Raw genomic sequence first — 20,970 nt, 5'->3', positions numbered from 1 at the left:
GAGCAAGGTTCTGGTTTTTTCCTTTGAATAAAGCTGCAGCGCCACATTTCTGCTGAGGGTTGCTTAGCATGATCGACTTTCACCTCATCAGTCCAACAGCTGGTGACTTATTCCCAGACAAGATCAAGAAGACCACATTTTTCTGTGTTAAACTCTTTGCAGCTTGTAAAGAACAAACATGTCAGGATGATGTGCTGTTAAATAATCAGCGTGCACAGCCTTTAACCGTCTAACCTCCGTCGTGTCCGCGTGCACATTTACACTCCGGCTCAACATTTAAGTCTGATTCTCTAAACGAGCAACGTAAAGACAGCCGTGGAGAAAAACGAGACTTTGTTACAAATAACATTTAATTTAATTATGAACCAGGTGATTTATTTGATCTGAGCAAATGAAACTACATATGGATGTTTCCTGTTGGTTGTTGGCTGACGTACAGTATCCTCATTATGCTGTCATGTCAGCTAATTATGGGCCCACTGTAACCATATTCTCACAATGGGGGGGAAAAAAAAATTTAATCTGAAAAACTGTTTTTCAGATTAAAAGTCAGCTGATGTAAAAAAAAAAATCACAAAAATCAAGTATTTGTGACGTAAAGTTTGGTCTCCGACTGGACGTCTGTGTCAGACTCAGATGTCCTCCCGAGGATGGCGTGGGACGGGTTAGACGGGAATCGCGTGTCCTCTGCTGCGTTGGCGCCTGGTGAGCACCGGCTGCTTATTTATGGTGCAGCTTCCACAGCATTTGCATGTCTATTGTGTTTTTAACCCTCCTGTGGCCGGGAGTCAGCTGTGCACACCGCTTACTGTTTGCAACTTCTCCAACGTCCTGTCAGGCGGAGCAGAGGCGGAGCAGAGGTGGAGGCCGACGGCTGACTTTGGAATATTTCATGTTTTCAGCTCCATGTTTGCTGATCGACCTGTGAGCATGTGGAGAAAAACTACATCTGAAATATAAAAGTAGCTTTCTCATTTCTGCTCTTTTTCACATTGACTGAAGGCATAAAGCTGCGTTTGACTTCATAGAGTTTAACTGTAAATTAAAAAGCAACTCGCGGCCCGGAGCTCTCCCCGCTGCGCACGCTCTTTGTGTTTTATAGAGATTCATTTCAAACGGCTCGCTTCCAATGCCTCTATTTGTGTTTGCGTTTGAATAAGACAGCAACAAAAGTAATTTGGAGCTTTGGAGTTTATGTCGCTACAGGTTTCCTGGGAATAAAAACGCTGGGACGTGATGGAGTGCGAACGCGGCCGTGTGCCGGGAACAACGATATAAAACAGACAAAGAAAATTACTTGTATTTTCTTTGTGCTGCACGGTGGGAACATTCATTGGATTGTGCCCCATCTGTTGTAATCAATAACGTGACCATCTTGTTTTTTTATGAAATGCACTTACTCTTAATTTCATCCACCAGTGGTTTTAGAGAGAAGAATGTGGAGTTACCTATAAGGCTCTGACATTATAAATCACCTCTGGAGACCAGATTGTACAGCAGTATCGATTGATCCTGATATATCACAGAAATTTACTGTCACTTCTGTTTTCAATTAAAGATACAATCAGTCAGATAATGACTTAATTGGATTTTACAGAAGATTGAGTTTTATCGCCCCGTGCTTTATGAGTTTAGTTAAGGAAGGCCGTTTTATCACAGTTGTCAGGCCGCCGCTGCCTTGTCCTTCTGTAGCTGCTGCCCCGCGTACAGGCAGGGGAGAAAGTGTCACAGGGTCTGTTTTCCTTGAGCTGCCTCCGCCTCCATGAATCACGCCCTCCCGTAATAGATAAAATCTGCTCGGATCCCGCCGTGACACCTCCTCGGGGAGTGATGGGAGCTCGGTGCAGACGGTGTGGAAGGGGATGCTGCAGGTTCAGAGACGGAGGAGGAAATTTCAAACCGCTGGGAACGTTCACTGTTGGAAAGGAGAGAGTTCAAAGGTTATTTTATTGAGACGATATTTTACTGTGTAGATGAAACATTCTACATTAAAGGAAACCAGTTCTCCCATTCTACTCATTCCCAGTTCCATGTTTTTATTCCTGAGTCTACTAGCAGCTTTGCATGATTCACAATTCAAAATAAGCCTCATACATCTTATACTACTGAAACTAAAAATGTGTTTCTAGTTCAGTTTTTATTCGCAATAAATGAATAAAAATTAGAATAAATGAATAAATCCAGAAGTAGGAAAAAAAGTCTCACAGGGAGTTCTTATATATAATTACTTACATTTTTTGTCTTGTTTAATATGATTGTCCTCCATAATAACACCATAGTGTATATTTAATATTACAGAAAAAGCACAACAGGTGCCCTTTGACACGATGTCTGCGTCTATATTTAGCATCTTAACACTATTTTCTTGCCAGTTTTCACTTCTGTGAACCAGGAGAGCGTCTCACCTTTAACGTATCACCATCAGCTCTGGCTGTTTACGGCCACAAACTTGGACTCGAGGATTAACTGAGCAGAAATGTAGTGGTCCTAGTCCACTGTGATGTCACAAAGGACATTTTTGGTGGTAACTGAAAAAACTGCAACATAATTTCACTGAAATGTCTAAAAATAGAAGGAGGTCAGAGTATTTTACAGTTGGTCTCATGCTGACAGCACTGACGTGGCTGTTTGGGTCCAATGAAGGGTTTGCAGAGAAACTTGTGAAAGAGTGATGTTCCTCTGGCCTGATGTTTTGTTCCTTCTGACTCGTCATATTTTTAGATTTCTTCTCTTCTTTTTTTTTTTTAAACTTTAATTACCACTAAAAGTCTATTTTATATAAAGGCTGAGTTTTGTTGCAATATTCTGCCTCCACTCTGCATACCTTAAAAAATGCAGTAAAATTAAAGCGTGTACTTCAACCAAGTATTCTGTACGTATTAGCAGCCACTGAATTCAGCTGGTTTACTGAGAGCACGACTGTCTGAAGGACGGAACGAGCTCTGTTCATAAATGTCTGTCCTGAAAGCCGAGCATCAATAAAAGGGCCAAACTGTGAAGACTAACTTCCCAGGTTCACCCTCCCCTCATCTGAGACACGGAGCAGCCTTTGGGAGGACAGAGTGCGACCAGAGGCCTCAGTCGTGGCCTAATTTTGGTATGAAGAGATTAGTTCATCGTTAAAAATGGCCTTTTTTATACTTATCTATATCTCAAAAAGAGATTGTGGCCTTGCAAGACATGCAGTAAAACACCAAGAGGCTCTCAAAGTGTTATTTTGTTGGCATTCCCCTCTGCACCCACAATTACATTTTTAAATCAGCTGTTTAAAAAAATCCAGTTTTATTTGAATCTCAGTGCCAGACCAGCAGGCCTGCATCAGCACACTGTGTGAGATAATAAGCTCATAAAATAATTATACAAGAAAAGCAGAAAATCTTTTGAGAATAACGACACGTTAATAGTTTAGCACAGAAAAATCTAAATGATTCTTTAACTCATGAAATTATGTGAAAATTGTTTTCATTCCTTCGAATAATGAATCACATTTTGTATGACAACTTCAGATTTAGACCACTTTGTATTAGTCCTGTTTTTTACTATTATTATTGCATCTTTCCTTTTCTGTCCTTATCATCATCAAATTGACTTCCCTGCCCGGCACCGACAGGGTTGAGCAGCCACGTAAAGAACACCATAAAATTTTAGCCATCTTCAAACATTTTATAGCTTTACATGCAAGTCAAATAAAAATGACCTGCCCTCCTTAATGATGACAATAACATTTATTTATTTATTTTACAAATGTGAGATAATAAGAGGCGAAAGAAAAAGCTCAGTTTGAGATGTTAATATGATCTATAACTCTGAGACTGATAATATTAATGACACACTCACGTGTGCACGCTTTGCTGATATTTCTGTTTAATTTATTCAGTATTTTGTTTTTACTGCCCGCTTATAGATTTTCTTGCAGCGGTCTTAAAAGCACAGCCTTTCCCTTTTTGCCTGGATGAAGGCTGACGTCTGACTGATGTCCTCGGTCAGCTTTCTAAAGACGTCAGATGTCCAGCTAATTCCTCTGTAGGAGCTCGGTGTCCCGCCTCCCCAGGGAAAGTTAAATCAGCATTTCTGTGACAGGACTTGTGAGTGGCAGCGACGCCCCCAATCAGCACCTCATAAAAACCTCACTCAGCAGAGGTCAGCTCCTCCTCCTGCTCCGGAGGGGCCCCGCTGGAGGAGTTCCCTCAGCCAGCGTAAACAAGAGCTCCAACATGAGGAGAGACTCAAGTGCAAAGTACTGAAAGCAGCGTGGGAAGGTTTTGTGTCGTGAACAAAACTGCCTAAAACAAACACTGGAACTCCATTTATGAAGCAAAAACTGAAAAAAGCCTTCGACACATTAATCTGAGTCCAGATTTCCAGGATGGAGGTGACATATGGTTTAAGTTCACAGAGCTCTGTGTGACTAACCAATGAGCCCCGACTACGATCTCTCATAATAACAGAATCTATAATGAAACCAAGTCAACGTGGACTCTCGAAAAGATGCACTTTTATCCAAATACGCTCATAAATAAATATAAGGAAAATATATTATAGCCAATATAAAGACACGTTAATCATCCTCAGCTGACACCTTAAAGAGAGAATCATTATTTTTACATTTTTTCAGGTAAATGTTGTAATCCTACAATATTACAGTATAAATGCTTCTTTTCCTGCTTTGCTGAAGGATTATTCAAAAGTAACAAACCAGTGTTTAAACTGTGTGGAAATGAAAAAATAATTACATTTTTAGTCTTTTAAATTCTCCTGTGTCTGTTGTCGGGACCTTATTCTTCTAATAAACGGCACGTTGCTTTAGGCACATTATAATTTTGCATGTGTAAAAGAATGTGTGGCTTTGAGCTCATTTTAAATACTCTGTATATGCAATCCTGTCATTTTGAGCTTCTACAGGACAACTTCACGTTTCCTACAGAAGGCAGAACAAAGCACGTTTTTCAAATTCACCCACATATGTGAAAATATTGGATATAAATATGCTGATGCACTGAGGCCATACAGCACCACACACAGAACTTCATGTATTCATTTACTTTTAGTTACTTCTGGGTTGGAGCAGCTCAGAAACTCAGCAGGCTGTGATGGAGAGTGACTGTGTGCGGCAGTGTTTTAATATCAAAGGTCTAAAACTGAGATTATTAACATTTTACATGTGCGTGGGCGCTTTGATTGAGTTAAATTACGTTGACACAGCTACATATAAATTTGGGCTATAATACATAATGACTGAGCGGACTGGCACAAGTTTAATTTGGATTACATTTCTAACGTGAAACGTCTTAGCGAGTAAATTCGAGTAACCTTATTTTAATCTGTCACCCACGCGTGTTGGGCTGTCAGCGAGCGCGGTTACAGACAGCGAACAGGTGTTTAAACCCAACTCACGAAGGGTTTAGTGCTCAAACTGAAGCAGATAACACTGCAGGCGATGCCCCTCCAAAGCAGCCCCTCACCCCACGGTGGCTAATTTGGCCACGACCAGCGCGTCAGGGCGCTAAAGGACACCTTGCGCGTGACGTGGAAACGCAGGAGCCTCTCCAGCATCCTGCAGAGCCGCAGCTCTAACAGAGAAGCTGCAGTATAAACTTTCATCCCGAACGTGTTTTAATCTTTATCGTGAACAACACGAATAAATTTATTATGCGTTCACCCGCAGCCTCCCACTCCCACAAATCTACTCGGCCGGCACAAACTGCAAAGCCACTCTAGTCACCTTGAAATTTCCTCTGCTATTTTCCAATTAAAAGCTTAATAGCCCTGGAGACGGGCTTCACGCGGGGAAGTTTACCGTGCTCTTATTCCCTGTAAGCCGCGAGCCTCGGATCCCATTATTTGCTTGAATAAACCTTTTTTACGGTCAGAAATGGGCCCGGCTTTGTCCGGTGTTATGTTTCAATGCCCTCTATTAGTCCGGCAGAAGGGACATATCAGCATCCTCGACATAGCTCCCAAAGGGCTTTTATACATGCAGAGGCCTAATCAGCTAAGTTATGTACGATTGTGTAAAAGGTGCGAGAGGCGCCATTATTATTTTTCGCCCCTGGAATTAAGACTTAAAGCGTTTCGGGCCTGCAGGAAACGGAGCAGAGCGCGGATAGATGTCCGGGCCTGTAATCGAATTATGAACAGTCTTTAAATAGCAACCTTTTTACACCGTAAAGGTTTTCATGGGTGACTCATCTGGATATTTCGGAAAAGGGAAAGTTTGGATTGTATTTTTATGAAACAGCTGATTTAAGATTTAAAGGTTTCGCTGGTTTGCTTCAGGGAGCGAGTCCTTTTGAAACCTGCACACAGGAGATGTCATATTTAGTCGTTTTGTGATTTCACGCTTCTTTTTACACACACACCCTCTCTCTCTACGTGTGTGTGTGTGTGTGTGTGTGTGTGTGTGTGTGTGTGTGTGTGTGTGTGTGTGTGTGTGTGTGTGTGTGTGTGTGTGTGTGTGTGTGTGTGTGTGTGTGTGTGTGGTGTACGACGCTAATGTTGCTAAAAAGGGGCTCAAAACAAATCGAGTGCCTGGAAATAACACGAGGCTCTTAAATCTTCATACGAGTCTGTCCTGCAGAGTGATTTTTCTCTGAGCTACTTACACTAATATTGCACTAATATTGCAGTAATATTGCACTAATATTGCAGTAAAGTTGCAGTAATATCACACTAATATTGCACTAATATTGCACTAATATCACACTAATATTGCAGTAAAGTTGCAGTAATATTGCAGTAAAGTTGCAGTAATATCACACTAATATTGCACTAATATTGCACTAATATCACACTAATATTGCAGTAATATTGCAGTAATATTACAGTAATATTGCACTAATGTTGCAGTAATATTGCACTAATATTGCAGTAATATTGCACTAATATCACACTAATATTACAGTAATATTGCACTAATATTGCACTAATATCACACTAATATTGCAGTAATATTGCAGTAATATTACAGTAATATTGCACTAATATTGCACTAATATTGCAGTAATATTGCACTAATATCACACTAATGTTGCACTAATATTGCAGTAATGTTGCAGTAATATCACACTAATATTGCACTAATGTTGCAGTAATATTGCAGTAATGTTGCACTAATATTGCAGTAATATCGCACTAATATCACACTAATGTTGCACTAATATTGCAGTAAAGTTGCACTAATATCACACTAATATTGCACTAATGTTGCAGTAATATTGCAGTAATGTTGCACTAATATTGCAGTAATATCGCACTAATATCACACTAATGTTGCACTAATATTGCAGTAATATCGCACTAATATCACACTAATGTTGCACTAATATTGCAGTAATATCACACTAATGTTGCACTAATATTGCAGTAATATCGCACTAATGCTGTAGTAATTTTGCACTAATATTGGAATAATCTTGCAGTAATATTGCAGTAAAGTTGCAGTAATATTGGAATAATCTTGTAGTAATATTGCAGTAATGTTGTACTTCATTGATAAATCTGTAACACGGGGTTTCATTTCGGATCCAGGGTCACGTGTTCGCCTCCAGCAGCGTGTCCGGTGCTTCGGGAGGTCGTTGCTGTTATCTGATCCTCGCAGGCGCTTTGACGCGTTTGGTTACTGCTCGTCTCCACAATAGCGTGTCAGGCTGATGCGTATCAGTGCTGTCAGCTGAGGAAAGGTGGATCCTCCACTACAAGCCCACACCTCTCATCCTCCTCCTGTCATGCGTGCAGCACAGCAGCTCCATCCACCTCCACCTCTCTGACTGCTGCTGCGGCCGACGGCGACTCTCGCGCCCGCGTCCACGCTGGAAAACACGCTGAGTCCGACGCAATGAACGGTTATGGGTCTCCGTACCTCTACATGGGGGCTCCGGTGTCACAGCCTCGGGCCCCCCTCCAGAGGACCCCCAAGTGCGCGCGCTGCCGGAACCACGGCGTGCTGTCTTGGCTCAAGGGTCACAAGCGCTACTGCCGGTTCAAAGACTGCACCTGCGAGAAGTGCATCCTCATCATCGAGCGGCAGCGCGTCATGGCGGCGCAGGTTGCGCTCCGGAGGCAGCAGGCAAACGAGAGCCTGGAGAGCCTCATCCCGGAGTCCCTCAGAGTGCTGCCCGGCATCGGCTTAGCCGGGGCCGGCGAGGGGAATCAGCCAGCCCCGCCGAGGACCGAGGAGCTGGAGCTGAGGTGGAGCAGCACGGAGCCGGGGCAGCCCGGAGCACCGCTGTGCTCAGGTAGGAGAGCAGGGGGGAGAGCAGGGGGGAGATATTTGACTCTCTAAACAATTATTGTTTGTCTGGAATGAAGAAAAAAACCCTCGAAATTATGGGATGTTTTTTTTAATAAGAATATCTTTAAAGGCCTGAAACTCACAGTATAAACATTGTGACTTTGTTATTTAAAACCGTTTTCAGGTCAAACAAAAACGGATGTGAAACAATATAAAAGCTGAAATGATCATTTCAGCACTGCTCGCCGGTCTGACTGCACTGATAATGACACATTTAGCTGAAGTGATCGATACACATCACTCCGATTTCTGTGAAATAATCACGCAAATACGAGGTTTCACTTTGCGAGTCAGGAAACAGATGAAGAGATGAGCTGTTTCAGGAAAGAGACGTTTAATAAAACTGAAGCGAAATCAAACAAAGACGTGTTGACATTTTTAAAACAATATGAATTAATTCAGTTTTTAACATTTGTTTAAATAATGATGCATATTGAATTATTACAGACGTTTTTTCTGCTGCTGAACTTTTAATAATGTTCTTCTATTTCACGCAGAAATTTTATTTTCTATATAAATATAGAAACTATATAATTTATATAAAATAAAACGTGCTTAGTTCTCGCTGACCTGCGTGGAAATGATTTCTGTGAGAACCATTAAGGAATAATTACTTTCCATCCACCTGCCCGAATCACCTTTATTGCTCCTGACACTTTAGGCACGGATTCGGACACGCGCGCTTTCATTTCCTGCGTGACTGTAAAAGATTACAGTAATCAGCGGCGGACAGGCCCGATCGAATATAATCGCCATATTTCTCACAGGAGGTCAGCTTCGGATGAAATGTTGCCGAGCAACAGGCCATGTGTTTGCAAACTGCGGTCAAAGATCCCACGGCGCGCGCACTCAGCACTCTGCGTTAACAGCTTCTGTGAGGAGGCTCAGATAAATCCTCACACGTCTACGTGTAGCGGACAAGTCGTGACACGCGATTAATGGCGTGTTGCTTTTCCTCGTGAGGAGCGTGGAGGTGTTTGCACTGTGAGGCGGGTGAGGAGTTCGCACTAACCGCCTGTGAGCTCACAGGCTTAGGGGTGTGCTTAAAGTTTTCTGTGGATGCTGACACTCTTTCGTGATTTTGTGCTTACGCCGATAAAGTTGTGACTCTCTGACCCGCAGAGTCCACGGAGGACGGCGCAGACGAGGTTTCAGCAGGAGAGAACGGAGAGAGCTCCAGCGAGAAGGAGCAGGACGCGGTCAGCTCACCGGAGGCCTCCAAACCGAACTGCTACACCCCCGAGCCTCCGGGGACCCCCTCCCTGCCAGAGGAGAGCCGCTACGGCCTCCCTAAAGCCGGGAGCGCCGAGAAGGAGGCCAAAGCCGAGAGTCCGCAGAAGTATCCGGCCAGCCCCGCGGAGCAGGGCGTGCTGATCGAGGGCCTCGGCGGCTCAATCACGCTGCCCCTCAGCCTCCGGGCCAACCGGCCCCCGCTCGAGGTGCTCAAGAAGATCTTCCCCGCCCACAAGCCTCCGGTCCTGGAGCTCATCCTGCGGGGCTGTGGGGGCGACCTGGTGGGGGCCATCGAGGTGCTGCTGTCTAGTCGAAATCCTGACGCCAGCGCGCCACCGCACGCGGACGCGCACGCGGACGCGCTGGTGCTGCCCTCCAACGGACACCTGTTCGAGCCCGGCCTGGGCTCCTACCACCCGGCGTCCTCCTCCGCCAAGTGGTCCGTGGGCTCCGCCTTCCGGGTCCCGGACTCGCTGCGCTTCACCTCCGACTCCGCCGCGGGGGTGGTGTCCACGGGCGCGCTGGGGGTCCCCCTGCAGCACCCGTCCTTCCCGCAGCCCACGCGCTACCCGCTTATGCTGCGCAGCTCTCTGACGCGCAGCCACGCGGGCCCCTTCGTGCACAACGACGTGACTCTGTGGAATTCCGTGGCCCTGCAGCAGCAGTACCAGCTGCGCTCCGCGGCGCAGTACGTGTCCCCGTTCCCCCCTGGCGCCCCCGGCGGGCCCGGGCTGTTCCGAGGCTCAACCCTCCTCCCCTCCAGGCCCTCCGAGGAGCCGCGCGTGGGCATTCAGGAGGAGGGGTGCCCGCTGGGGCCCAAGCCGGGCCTCTACTCCCCGGATGAGGAGTACGAGGAGCGCTCAGATTCGGCGGACTCCCGCATCCTGAACTCCTCCAGCTGAACAGGAGACTGAGGAACATGTGTCACCGTGACAGGACGTGTGCGTGGACGGCGTGGACTGTCCTGTCTGAGCTGAGCCGTGGGAGCAATCACTCCGATGAACCTCAAACATCAGCCTCGCGCTTCCCACACTGGACTCGACCAAAGCGGGTGAATGTAACAGACTCATTATTCTGAAAGCGTCTCAGCTGTTTCCTGTAAGCATGTGTAGTACTGTGAAATCTGCCGTGTCCGGATCACGGCTGCATGTCGAGTAATGCCAAATAAATGTGAGTAGTCCAAACGGATAAAGGCTGTTTTCTTGCGTGTCGGCCACACACACTCAGTCACGATTACACGAGACTACAACATGTCTGCCCACAGTCCGGCTTCACATCCACACATAAAACACGCGTGACACCAAAGGATAATAAGAAATAATAGAAGCAAAATATGGAAGCATCCCCGATAATGATTTTGTTTTATGGAGCAGCAGTAATAATAAAACCTTAATTTAATCAGGACTGGAAACATTTAATATGTTTGTGAGTGTGCTGTGGGCCTGATCTCTGTCACCCGTGGCACCGTCAGCGCACTCCTCACAGACACGTGATGTTGTTTTTGTATGAAATGTTTTCATATCACCTGTAAAAGCCGAACAGAAGGATCTGAAATCAGCTTTAAAAAATCTGATTAATGAATAATCTCAGTTCGATGCATCAAAACACGAGATTATAAATATGATATTCATGTTATTAAAATGATTAAAGCCTCGTGAAACCCACTGTTTAGATATTTGGTGTCATGTCGAAGATGTTTCTGTAAAAGTGAAAAACAAACACTGATCGTCATCAGACAGTGACGTCAGTCAGGCTGTCAGCGCTTTAAAAATCTCAAACGCAATAATAAGAGCACGTGTCTCCCTCAGTGCTCGTGTATTTAAACCTGTGACGTGTTGATGATCTGCGCAGCTGCAGACCAATCACATACTCCAGCTTTTAAGCTTCCGCTTGTTCAGACGCTCCAAAGGTGACAAATTCCAACGAGGGAAGAACCAGGTAAGACGAAACATCCGGATTAAGCAGCTGCGGCGGATTAAAATAAACATACGTGACTTTCTAGTTACAACAGAGAAGTGACAGTGCTGTGAATAATCTGTGGATCAAAATTATCCACGCGCGTGGGGGGCAAATAGTTTTTACTCACAGAAATACACAAATGAATATCCGCTAGTCCACGTTTCCTTCGCTCAGCGCGCGGCCCCTCACGTTAAACCTGTCACGTGCTGCCATCTCGTGGTGTCCTTTGCACATAAACCACAAACAGGCGCCGGAGACTCTCGTGACGTGGATAATGAAGATTTTCAAAACAGTAGATGTAACGAAGACGAGTGATGTGAGAAATGAAAGCCACAGAATCCCCGACAATGTGGGCAGGAAAGAGGAAGGACACGCCCGGAAGCTGAACCCCTGCCTTGCTCATGGACAGCTCGGCAACTGTTTCTGCGCTTTGTGACAGCGCAGTGATATTTCCTCGTGTGCTGCTCGCCACTGTTTTTACTGCACTACAGTCACCTGACAGCTGCTGCTTTACTAATTAAAATGTGGCTGCAAAACACGAGAGAAGCGTCAGAGTGATCTTATACACGCGGAAAGACACGTGAAACCAAATTATCAATAAAATAATCTGTTTGTCTGTTATTTTGGACTTTTTTTGGGGGGATATTTTCAAGACTGATGCCATCTTATTATTGAGTGGTTTAAGAATCCGATTCATTGACCAATATTATTATTTTGTCTTTCAGACTGATGAAACAAACAGATTTCCTAACATTCATGTGCAGTCACATATTTATGAGGCTTTGCTGACATAATATAATGATGCCATTTAAAAATAATCTTTGTTTTATTGATTAATTCTTTGCAATATATGGATTCAGACTCAGGTGTGCTGCCAACAGGGAAGCTGCAGAGCGCCCTCTGGTGGACAAACCGCAAAATAACAAGCTTTTATTTTCTTCTGCCAGTTCTTTATTATTATTATTATTATTATTATTATTATTAGTGTGAATGCTTGAAAAGCATTCACAGTATTGTTGTTGTAATCTTTATTCTATTTTATTAGTGTGAATGCTTGAAAAGCATTCACAGTATTGTTATTCTAATCTTTATTAGTGTGAATGCTTGAAAAGCATTCACAGTATTGTTCTTCTAATCTTTATTATTATATTTTATTCTGTATTCCGTACGTTTTTTGAAAGCCTACTCCTTCAAAACCGTTCAACTTAGAAAAACCATTCAAACATCGTTAGATTCCTATTATTTTGGACAACATTGCTTCTATTTTTCTCATTTTTAACATTTATATTTTTAATTTTATTCAACTTTATTCAACAAAAATTTATAATGTATTTCAATGGGGAGACCCTTCAAATTCTCATTCAACTTACTCATTTTTAAACTCTTACTACTTCAACATACGTTCACATAGAGCCACCATTCAAACTTTAAAACGAAGACAAGACATTCAACTATTCAACTTGTATTTATCTTTTCAATATCTATTATACTTTTTCTTCAGTTCCAGTTTAAGTTTCATGATGTTTTTTCACCCGTTTCAGAGTTTATAATGGGTGTGTATGGGACGGAATGTTGGGGCTAGAGTGAGGCAGCTCAACTGCTAGAGTGAGAGGAGCAAAAAAATTAATCTTAAAATCTTTTTTAAAACTGCTGCTGTGTCCACAGCGTTTGCTCTACAGGTATGATTTTACCCTCAAAACGTAGCCATGGCTGTCCTCTTTCATCCAATGTGTTTACTATTGTCCTAGGTGTTACGGTTCTTTCATAAATGTCACCAATGCACAGCCTCCTCCTTCCAACTCTTCCATAGACTCTAATGTTAAAATGGCTCAGAAGGTTCGTTTGAAAATCAGAAGAGCATGGTGTCTTTCCACTGTCACCACATCCATATAATAAACTCCACAGGCATGAAAACTGAGAATTAGGTAGACTAGACATTGCTGTCGCTCACGGTGAAAGAATTTTGTCAATACGACTTTTACTTTTCATTTGGGAGCGATTTGTTTCGGCCTGACTTTTCTGTTCATTTTAAGCAGCAAAAGTGAGGTGCATGTCTGTGTCCGTGTGTATGGAGCCCTTGGGTCCGGTCACTATAGCAACCAGGCTCACACCTGCCTGCTTAACGAGCTCTCTCTCTCACTCTGCCAAAATTAATCTTAAACACTTCTCTTTCAACTGCTGCTGTGTCCACAGTGTTAAAGCCATCATTTTACCCTCAAAACGTCGCCATCGTTGTTCTTTTTCCAACATCTTGTCTTTCAAAGCTCAGAGATGTAAACTTTTTAAACTGTGTGGGTCCAAGTGGAGGGATCACATTTGAGTCATTCAGTGATTCAAAGAATATGACCTTTTAATATTCATTCAGATGTTTTCTGACTCTAAACGTTCTTTTCTCATTTCTTAGGTTTTTCTCATTTACAATTAAAACATTTTCAGCTTTTTTCCAACTTCTTCTTCTGTGTAACCTTCAGCTTTTAGCAGTTCAGCACTTTTGTTTTCAGGTTAAATTCTTTTTTTTTTTTTTTTTTTTTTATCTCATTCAATATTTTTAACTCAAAATTCAGCAATTAATTCATTTCAGTGCATACATTCAGATTCAAGCATTCACACTGCAGTTTCTTCAGAAAATGCACTTTCTAGTTATTATTAGTGTGAATGCTTGAAAAGCATTCACAGTATTGTTCTTCTAATCTTTATTAGTGTGAATGCTTGAAAAGCATTCACAGTATTGTTCTTCGAATCTTTATTCTATTTTATTATATTTTATTATTATGGATTCCGTACGTTTTTTGTACTCTATCTCCTTCAAAACCGTTCAACTTAGAAAAACCATTCAAACACCATTAGATTCCTATTCTTTTGGACATGACTGCTTCTATTTTTCTCATTTATAACATTTATATTTTTAATTTTATTCAACTTTTTTCAACAAAAATTTCCCATGTATTTCAATGGGGAGACCCTTCAAATTCTCATTCAACTTACTCATTTTTAAACTGTATCTACTTCCACATACGTTGACATAGAGCCACCATTCAAACTTTAAAACGAAGACAAGACATTCAACTATTCAACTTGTATTTATCTTTTCAATATCTATTATACTTTTTCTTCAGTTCCAGTTTAAGTTTCATGATGTTTTTTCACCCATTTCAGAGTTTATAATGGGTGTGTATGGGACGGAATGTTGGGGCTAGAGTGAGGCAGCTCAACTGCTAGAGTGAGAGGAGCAAAAAAATTAATCTTAAAATCTTTTTTAAAACTGCTGCTGTGTCCGCAGCGTTTGCTCTACAGGTATGATTTTACCCTCAAAACGTAGCCATGGCTGTCCTCTTTCATCCAATGTGTTTACTATTGTACTAGGTGTTATGGTTCTTTCATAAATGTCACCAATGCACAGCCTCCTCCCTCCAACTCTTCCATAGACTCTAATGTTAAAATGGCTCAGAAGGTTCGTTTGAAAATCAGAAGAGCATGGTGTCTTTCCACTGTCACCACGTCCATATAATAAACTCCACAGGCATGAAAACTGAGAATTAGGTAGACTAGACATGGCTGTCGCTCACAGTGAAAGAATTTTGTCAATACGACATGTACTTTTCATTTGGGAGCGATTTGTTTGGGCCTGACTTTTCTGTTCATTTTAAGCAGCAAAAGTGAGGCGCATGTCTGTGTACGTGTGTATGGAGCCATTGGGTGCGGTCACTATAGCAACCAGGCTCACACCTGCCTGCTTAACGAGCTCTCTCTCTCTCTCTGCCAAGATTCATCTTAAACACTTCTCTTTCAACTGCTGCTGTGTCCACAGTGTTAAAGCCATCATTTTACCCTCAAAACGTCGCCATCGTTGTTCTCTTTCCAACATCTTGTCTTTCAAAGCTCAGAGATGTAAACTTTTTAAACTGTGTGGGTCAAAGTGGAGGGATCACATTTTAGTCATTCAGTGATTCAAAGAATATGACCTTTTAATATTCATTCAGATGTTTTCTGACTCTAAATGTTCTTTTCTCATTTCTTAGGTTTTTCTAATTTACAATTAAAACATTTTCAGCTTTTTTCCAACTTCTTCTGTGTAACCTTCAGCTTTTAGCAGTTCAGCACCTTTGTTTTCAGGTTAAATTCGTTTTTTTTTTTTTTGTTTTTTTTAAATCTCATTCAATATTTTTAACTCAAAATTCAGCAATTAATTCATTTCAGTGCATACATTCAGATTCAAGCATTCACACTGCAGTTTCTTCAGAAAATGCACTTTCTAGTTATTATATTTTATTATTTTTCCGTACGTTTTTTGAAAGCCTACTCCTTCAAAACCGTTCAACTTAGAAAAACCATTCAAACATCGTTAGATTCCTATTCTTTTGGACAACACTGCTTCTATTTTTCATATTTTTAACATTTATATTTTTAATTTTATTCAACTTTATTCAACAAAAATTTATAATGTATTTCAATGGGGAGACCCTTCAAATCCTCATTCAACTTACTCATTTTTAAACTCTTACTACTTCCACATACATTGACATAGAGCCACCATTCAAACTTTAAAACGAAGACAAGACATTCAACTATTCAACTTGTATTTATCTTTTCAATATCTATTATACTTTTTCTTCAGTTCCAGTTTAAGTTTCATGATGTTTTTTCACCCGTTTCAGAGTTTATAATGGGTGTGTATGGGACGGAATGTTGGGGCTAGAGTGAGAGAGCTCAACTGCTAGAGTGAGAGGAGCAAAAAAATTAATCTTAAAATCTTTTTTAAAACTGCTGCTGTGTCCACAGCGTTTGCTCTACAGCCACCATTTTACCCTCAAAACGTAGCCATCGCTGTCCTCTTTCATCCAATGTGTTTACTATTGTCCTAGGTGTTATGGTTCTTTCATAAATGTCACCAATGCACAGCCTCCTCCCTCCAACTCTTCCATAGACTCTAATGTTAAAATGGCTCAGAAGGTTCTTTTGAAAATCAGAAGAGCATGGTGTCTTTCCACTGTCACCACGTCCATATAATAAGCTCCACAGGCATGAAAACTGAGAATTCAGTAGACTAGACATTGCTGTCGCTCACGGTGAAAGAATTTTGTCAATACGACTTGTACTTTTCATATGGGAACGATTTGTTTCGGCCTGACTTTTCTGTTCATTTTAAGCAGCAAAAGTGAGGCGCATGTCTGTGTACGTGTGTATGGAGCCCTTGGGTGCGGTCACTATAGCAACCAGGCTCACACCTGCCTGCTTAACGAGCTCTCTCTCTCTCTCTGCCAAGATTCATCTTAAACACTTCTCTTTCAACTGCTGCTGTGTCCACAGTGTTAAAGCCATCATTTTACCCTCAAAACGTCGCCATCGTTGTTCTTTTTCCAACATCTTGTCTTTCAAAGCTCAGAGATGTAAACTTTTTAAACTGTGTGGGTCCAAGTGGAGGGATCACATTTTAGTCATTCAGTGATTCAAAGAATATGACCTTTTAATATTCATTCAGATGTTTTCTGACTCTAAATGTTCTTTTCTCATTTCTTAGGGTTTTCTAATTTACATTTAAAACATTTTCAGTTTTTTTCCAACTCCTTCTTCTGTGTAACCTTCAGCTTTTAGCAGTTCAGCACCTTTGTTTTCAGGTTAAATACGTGTTTTTTTTTTGTTTTTTTTTTTAATCTCATTCAATATTTTTAACTCAAAATTCAGCAATTAATTCATTTCAGTGCATACATTCAGATTCAAGCATTCACACTGCAGTTTCTTCAGAAAATGCACTTTCTAGTTAGTGTGAATGCTTGAAAAGCATTCACAGTATTGTTATTCGAATCTTTATTATTATTATTAGTGTGAATGCTTGAAAAGCATTCACAGTATTGTTCTTCTAATCTTTATTCTATTTTATTTATTATTCTGTATTCCGTACGTTTTTTGTAATCTATCTCCTTCAAAACCGTTCAACTTAGAAAAACCATTCAAACACCGTTAGATTCCTATTCTTTTGGACATGACTGCTTCTATTTTTCTCATTTCTAACATTTATATTTTTAATTTTATTCAACTTTATTTAACAAAAATTTATAATGTATTTCAATGGAGAGACCCTTCAAATTCTCATTCAAATTCCTCCTCTTTAAACTGTATCTACTTCAACATACGTTCACATAGAGCCTCCATTCAAACTTTAAAACGAAGACAAGACATTCAACTATTCAACTTGTATTTATCTTTTCAATATCTATTATACTTTTTCTTCAGTTCCAGTTTAAGTTTCATGATGTTTTTTCACCCGTTTCAGAGTTTATAATGGGTGTGTATGGGACGGAATGTTGGGGCTAGAGTGAGGCAGCTCAACTGCTAGAGTGAGAGGAGCAAAAAAATTAATCTTAAAATCTTTTTTAAAACTGCTGCTGTGTCCACAGCGTTTGCTCTACAGGTATGATTTTACCCTCAAAACGTAGCCATGGCTGTCCTCTTTCATCCAATGTGTTTACTATTGTACTAGGTGTTATGGTTCTTTCATAAATGTCACCAATGCACAGCCTCCTCCCTCCAACTCTTCCATAGACTCTAATGTTAAAATGGCTCAGAAGGTTCGTTTGAAAATCAGAAGAGCATGGTGTCTTTACACTGTCACCACGTCCATATAATAAACTCCACAGGCATGAAAACTGAGAATTAGGTAGACTAGACATGGCTGTCGCTCACGGTGAAAAAATTTTGTCAATACGACATGTACTTTTCATTTGGGAAGAATTTGTTTGGGCCTGACTTTTCTGTTCATTTTAAGCAGCAAAAGTGAGGTGCATGTCTGTGTACGTGTGTATGGCGCCATTGGGTGCAGTCACTATAGCAACCAGGCTCACACCTGCCTGCTTAACGAGCTCTGCCTGCCACTGTGCCAAGATTCATCTTAAACACTTCTCTTTCAACTGCTGCTGTGTCCACAGTGTTACAGCCATCATTTTACCCTCAAAACGTCGCCATCGTTGTTCTTTTTCCAACATCTTGTCTTTCAAAGCTCAGAGATGTAAACTTTTTAAACTGTGTGGGTCCAAGTGGAGGGATCACATTTTAGTCATTCAGTGATTCAAAGAATATGACCTTGTAATATTCATTCAGATGTTTTCTGACTCTAAATGTTCTTTTCTCATTTCTTAGGGTTTTCTAATTTACATTTAAAACATTTTCAGCTTTTTTTCCAACTTCTGCTTCTGTGTAACCTTCAGCTTTTAGCAGTTCAGCACCTTTGTTTTCAGGTTAAATTTGTTTTTTTGTTTTTTTTTAATTTCATTCAACATTTTTAACTCAAAATTCAGCAATTAATTCATTTCAGTGCATACATTCAGATTCAAGCATTCACACTGCAGTTTCTTCAGAAAATGCACTTTCTAGTTAGTGTGAATGCTTGAAAAGCATTCACAGTATTGTTATTCTAATCTTTATTAGTGTGAATGCTTGAAAAGCATTCACAGTATTGTTATTCGAATCTTTATTCTATTTTATTATTATCTATTCCGTACGTTTTTTGTAATCTATCTCCTTCAAAACCGTTCAACTTAGAAAAACCATTCAAACACCATTAGATTCCTATTCTTTTGGACATGACTGCTTCTACTTTTCTCATTTTTAACATTTATATTTTTAATTTTATTCAACTTTATTCAACAAAAATTTCCCATGTATTTCAATGGGGAGACCCTTCAAATTCTCATTCAACTTACTCATTTTTAAACTCCTACTACTTCCACATACGTTGACATAGAGCCACCATTCAAACTTTAAAACGAAGACAAGACATTCAACTATTCAACTTGTATTTATCTTTTCAATATCTATTATACTTTTTCTTCAGTTCCAGTTTAAGTTTCATGATGTTTTTTCACCCGTTTCAGAGTTTATAATGGGTGTGTATGGGACGGAATGTTGGGGCTAGAGTGAGGCAGCTCAACTGCTAGAGTGAGAGGAGCAAAAAAATTAATCTTAAAATCTTTTTTTAAAACTGCTGCTGTGTCTGCAGCGTTTGCTCTACAGGTATGATTTTACCCTCAAAACGTAGCCATGGCTGTCCTCTTTCATCCAATGTGTTTACTATTGTCCTAGGTGTTATGGTTCTTTCATAAATGTCACCAATGCACAGCCTCCTCCCTCCAACTCTTCCATAGACTAATGTTAAAATGTCTCAGAAGGTTCGTTTGAAAATCAGAAGAGCATGGTGTCTTTCCACTGTCACCACGTCCATATAATAAACTCCACAGGCATGAAAACTGAGAATTCAGTAGACTAGAAGCTGCTGTCGCTCACGGTGAAAGAATTTCGTCAATACGACTTTTACTTTTCATATGGGAACGATTTGTTTCGGCCTGACTTTTCTGTTCATTTTAAGCAGCAAAAGTGAGGCGCATGTCTGTGTACGTGTGTATGGAGCCATTGGGTGCAGTCACTATAGCAACCAGGCTCACACCTGCCTGCTTAACGACCTCTGCCTGCCACTCTGCCAAGATTCATCTTAAACACTTCTCTTTCAACTGCTGCTGTGTCCACAGTGTCACAGCCATCATTTTACCCTCAAAACGTCGCCATCGTTGTTCTTTTTCCAACATCTTGTCTTTCAAAGCTCAGAGATGTAAACTTTTTAAACTGTGTGGGTCCAAGTGGAGGGATCACATTTTAGTCATTCAGTGATTCAAAGAATATGACCTTTTAATATTCTTTCAGATGTTTTCTGACTCTAAATGTTCTTTTCTCATTTCTTAGGTTTTTCTAATTTAAAATTAAAACATTTTCAGCTTTTTTCCAACTTCTTCTGTGTAACCTTCAGCTTTTAGCAGTTCAGCACTTTTGTTTTCAGGTTAAATTCGGGTTTTTTTTTTTATCTCATTCAAGATTTTTAACTTAAATTCAGTAATTAATTCATTTCAGTGCATACATTCAGATTCAAGCATTCACACTGCAGTTTCTTCAGAAAATGCACTTTCTAGTTATATTTTCTTATTCCGTACGTTTTTTGAAAGCCTACTCCTTCAAAACCGTTCAACTTAGAAAAACCATTCAAACATCGTTAGATTCCTATTATTTTGGACATGACTGCTTCTATTTTTCTCATTTTTAACATTTATATTTTTAATTTTATTCAACTTTATTCAACAAAAATTTCCCATGTATTTCAATGGGGAGACCCTTCAAATTCTCATTCAACTTACTCATTTTTAAACTCTTACTACTTCCACATACGTTGACATAGAGCCACCATTCAAACTTTAAAACGAAGACAAGACATTCAACTATTCAACTTGTATTTATCTTTTCAATATCTATTATACTTTTTCTTCAGTTCCAGTTTAAGTTTCATGATGTTTTTTCACCCGTTTCAGAGTTTATAATGGGTGTGTATGGGACGGAATGTTGGGGCTAGAGTGAGGCAGCTCAACTGCTAGAGTGAGAGGAGCAAAAAAATTAATCTTAAAATCTTTTTTAAAACTGCTGCTGTGTCCGCAGCGTTTGCTCTACAGGTA

The 20,970-nt window shown here is 40.8% G+C and overlaps 1 protein-coding gene across 1 annotated transcript; it reads left to right on the top strand.

The window, feature by feature from the left end:
* The first annotated feature begins 7,598 nt into the window (after positions 1-7,598).
* dmrt3a (doublesex and mab-3 related transcription factor 3a) lies at positions 7,599-10,715 on the top strand. Its single transcript, XM_026187522.2, has 2 exons — positions 7,599-8,234; positions 9,413-10,715. Exons 1-2 carry the CDS (start codon positions 7,835-7,837, stop codon positions 10,423-10,425), a joined length of 1,413 nt encoding a protein of 470 aa, XP_026043307.2. The 5' UTR covers positions 7,599-7,834; the 3' UTR covers positions 10,426-10,715.
* Positions 10,716-20,970: the final 10,255 nt, after the last annotated feature.

This window comes from Astatotilapia calliptera, chromosome 12, assembly GCF_964374335.1.
Source record: "Astatotilapia calliptera chromosome 12, fAstCal68.1, whole genome shotgun sequence".
Classification (NCBI taxonomy): domain Eukaryota; kingdom Metazoa; phylum Chordata; class Actinopteri; order Cichliformes; family Cichlidae; genus Astatotilapia; species Astatotilapia calliptera.
Note: the sequence above shows the minus strand (reverse complement) of the source record. Positions and strands in the feature narration are given on the sequence as shown.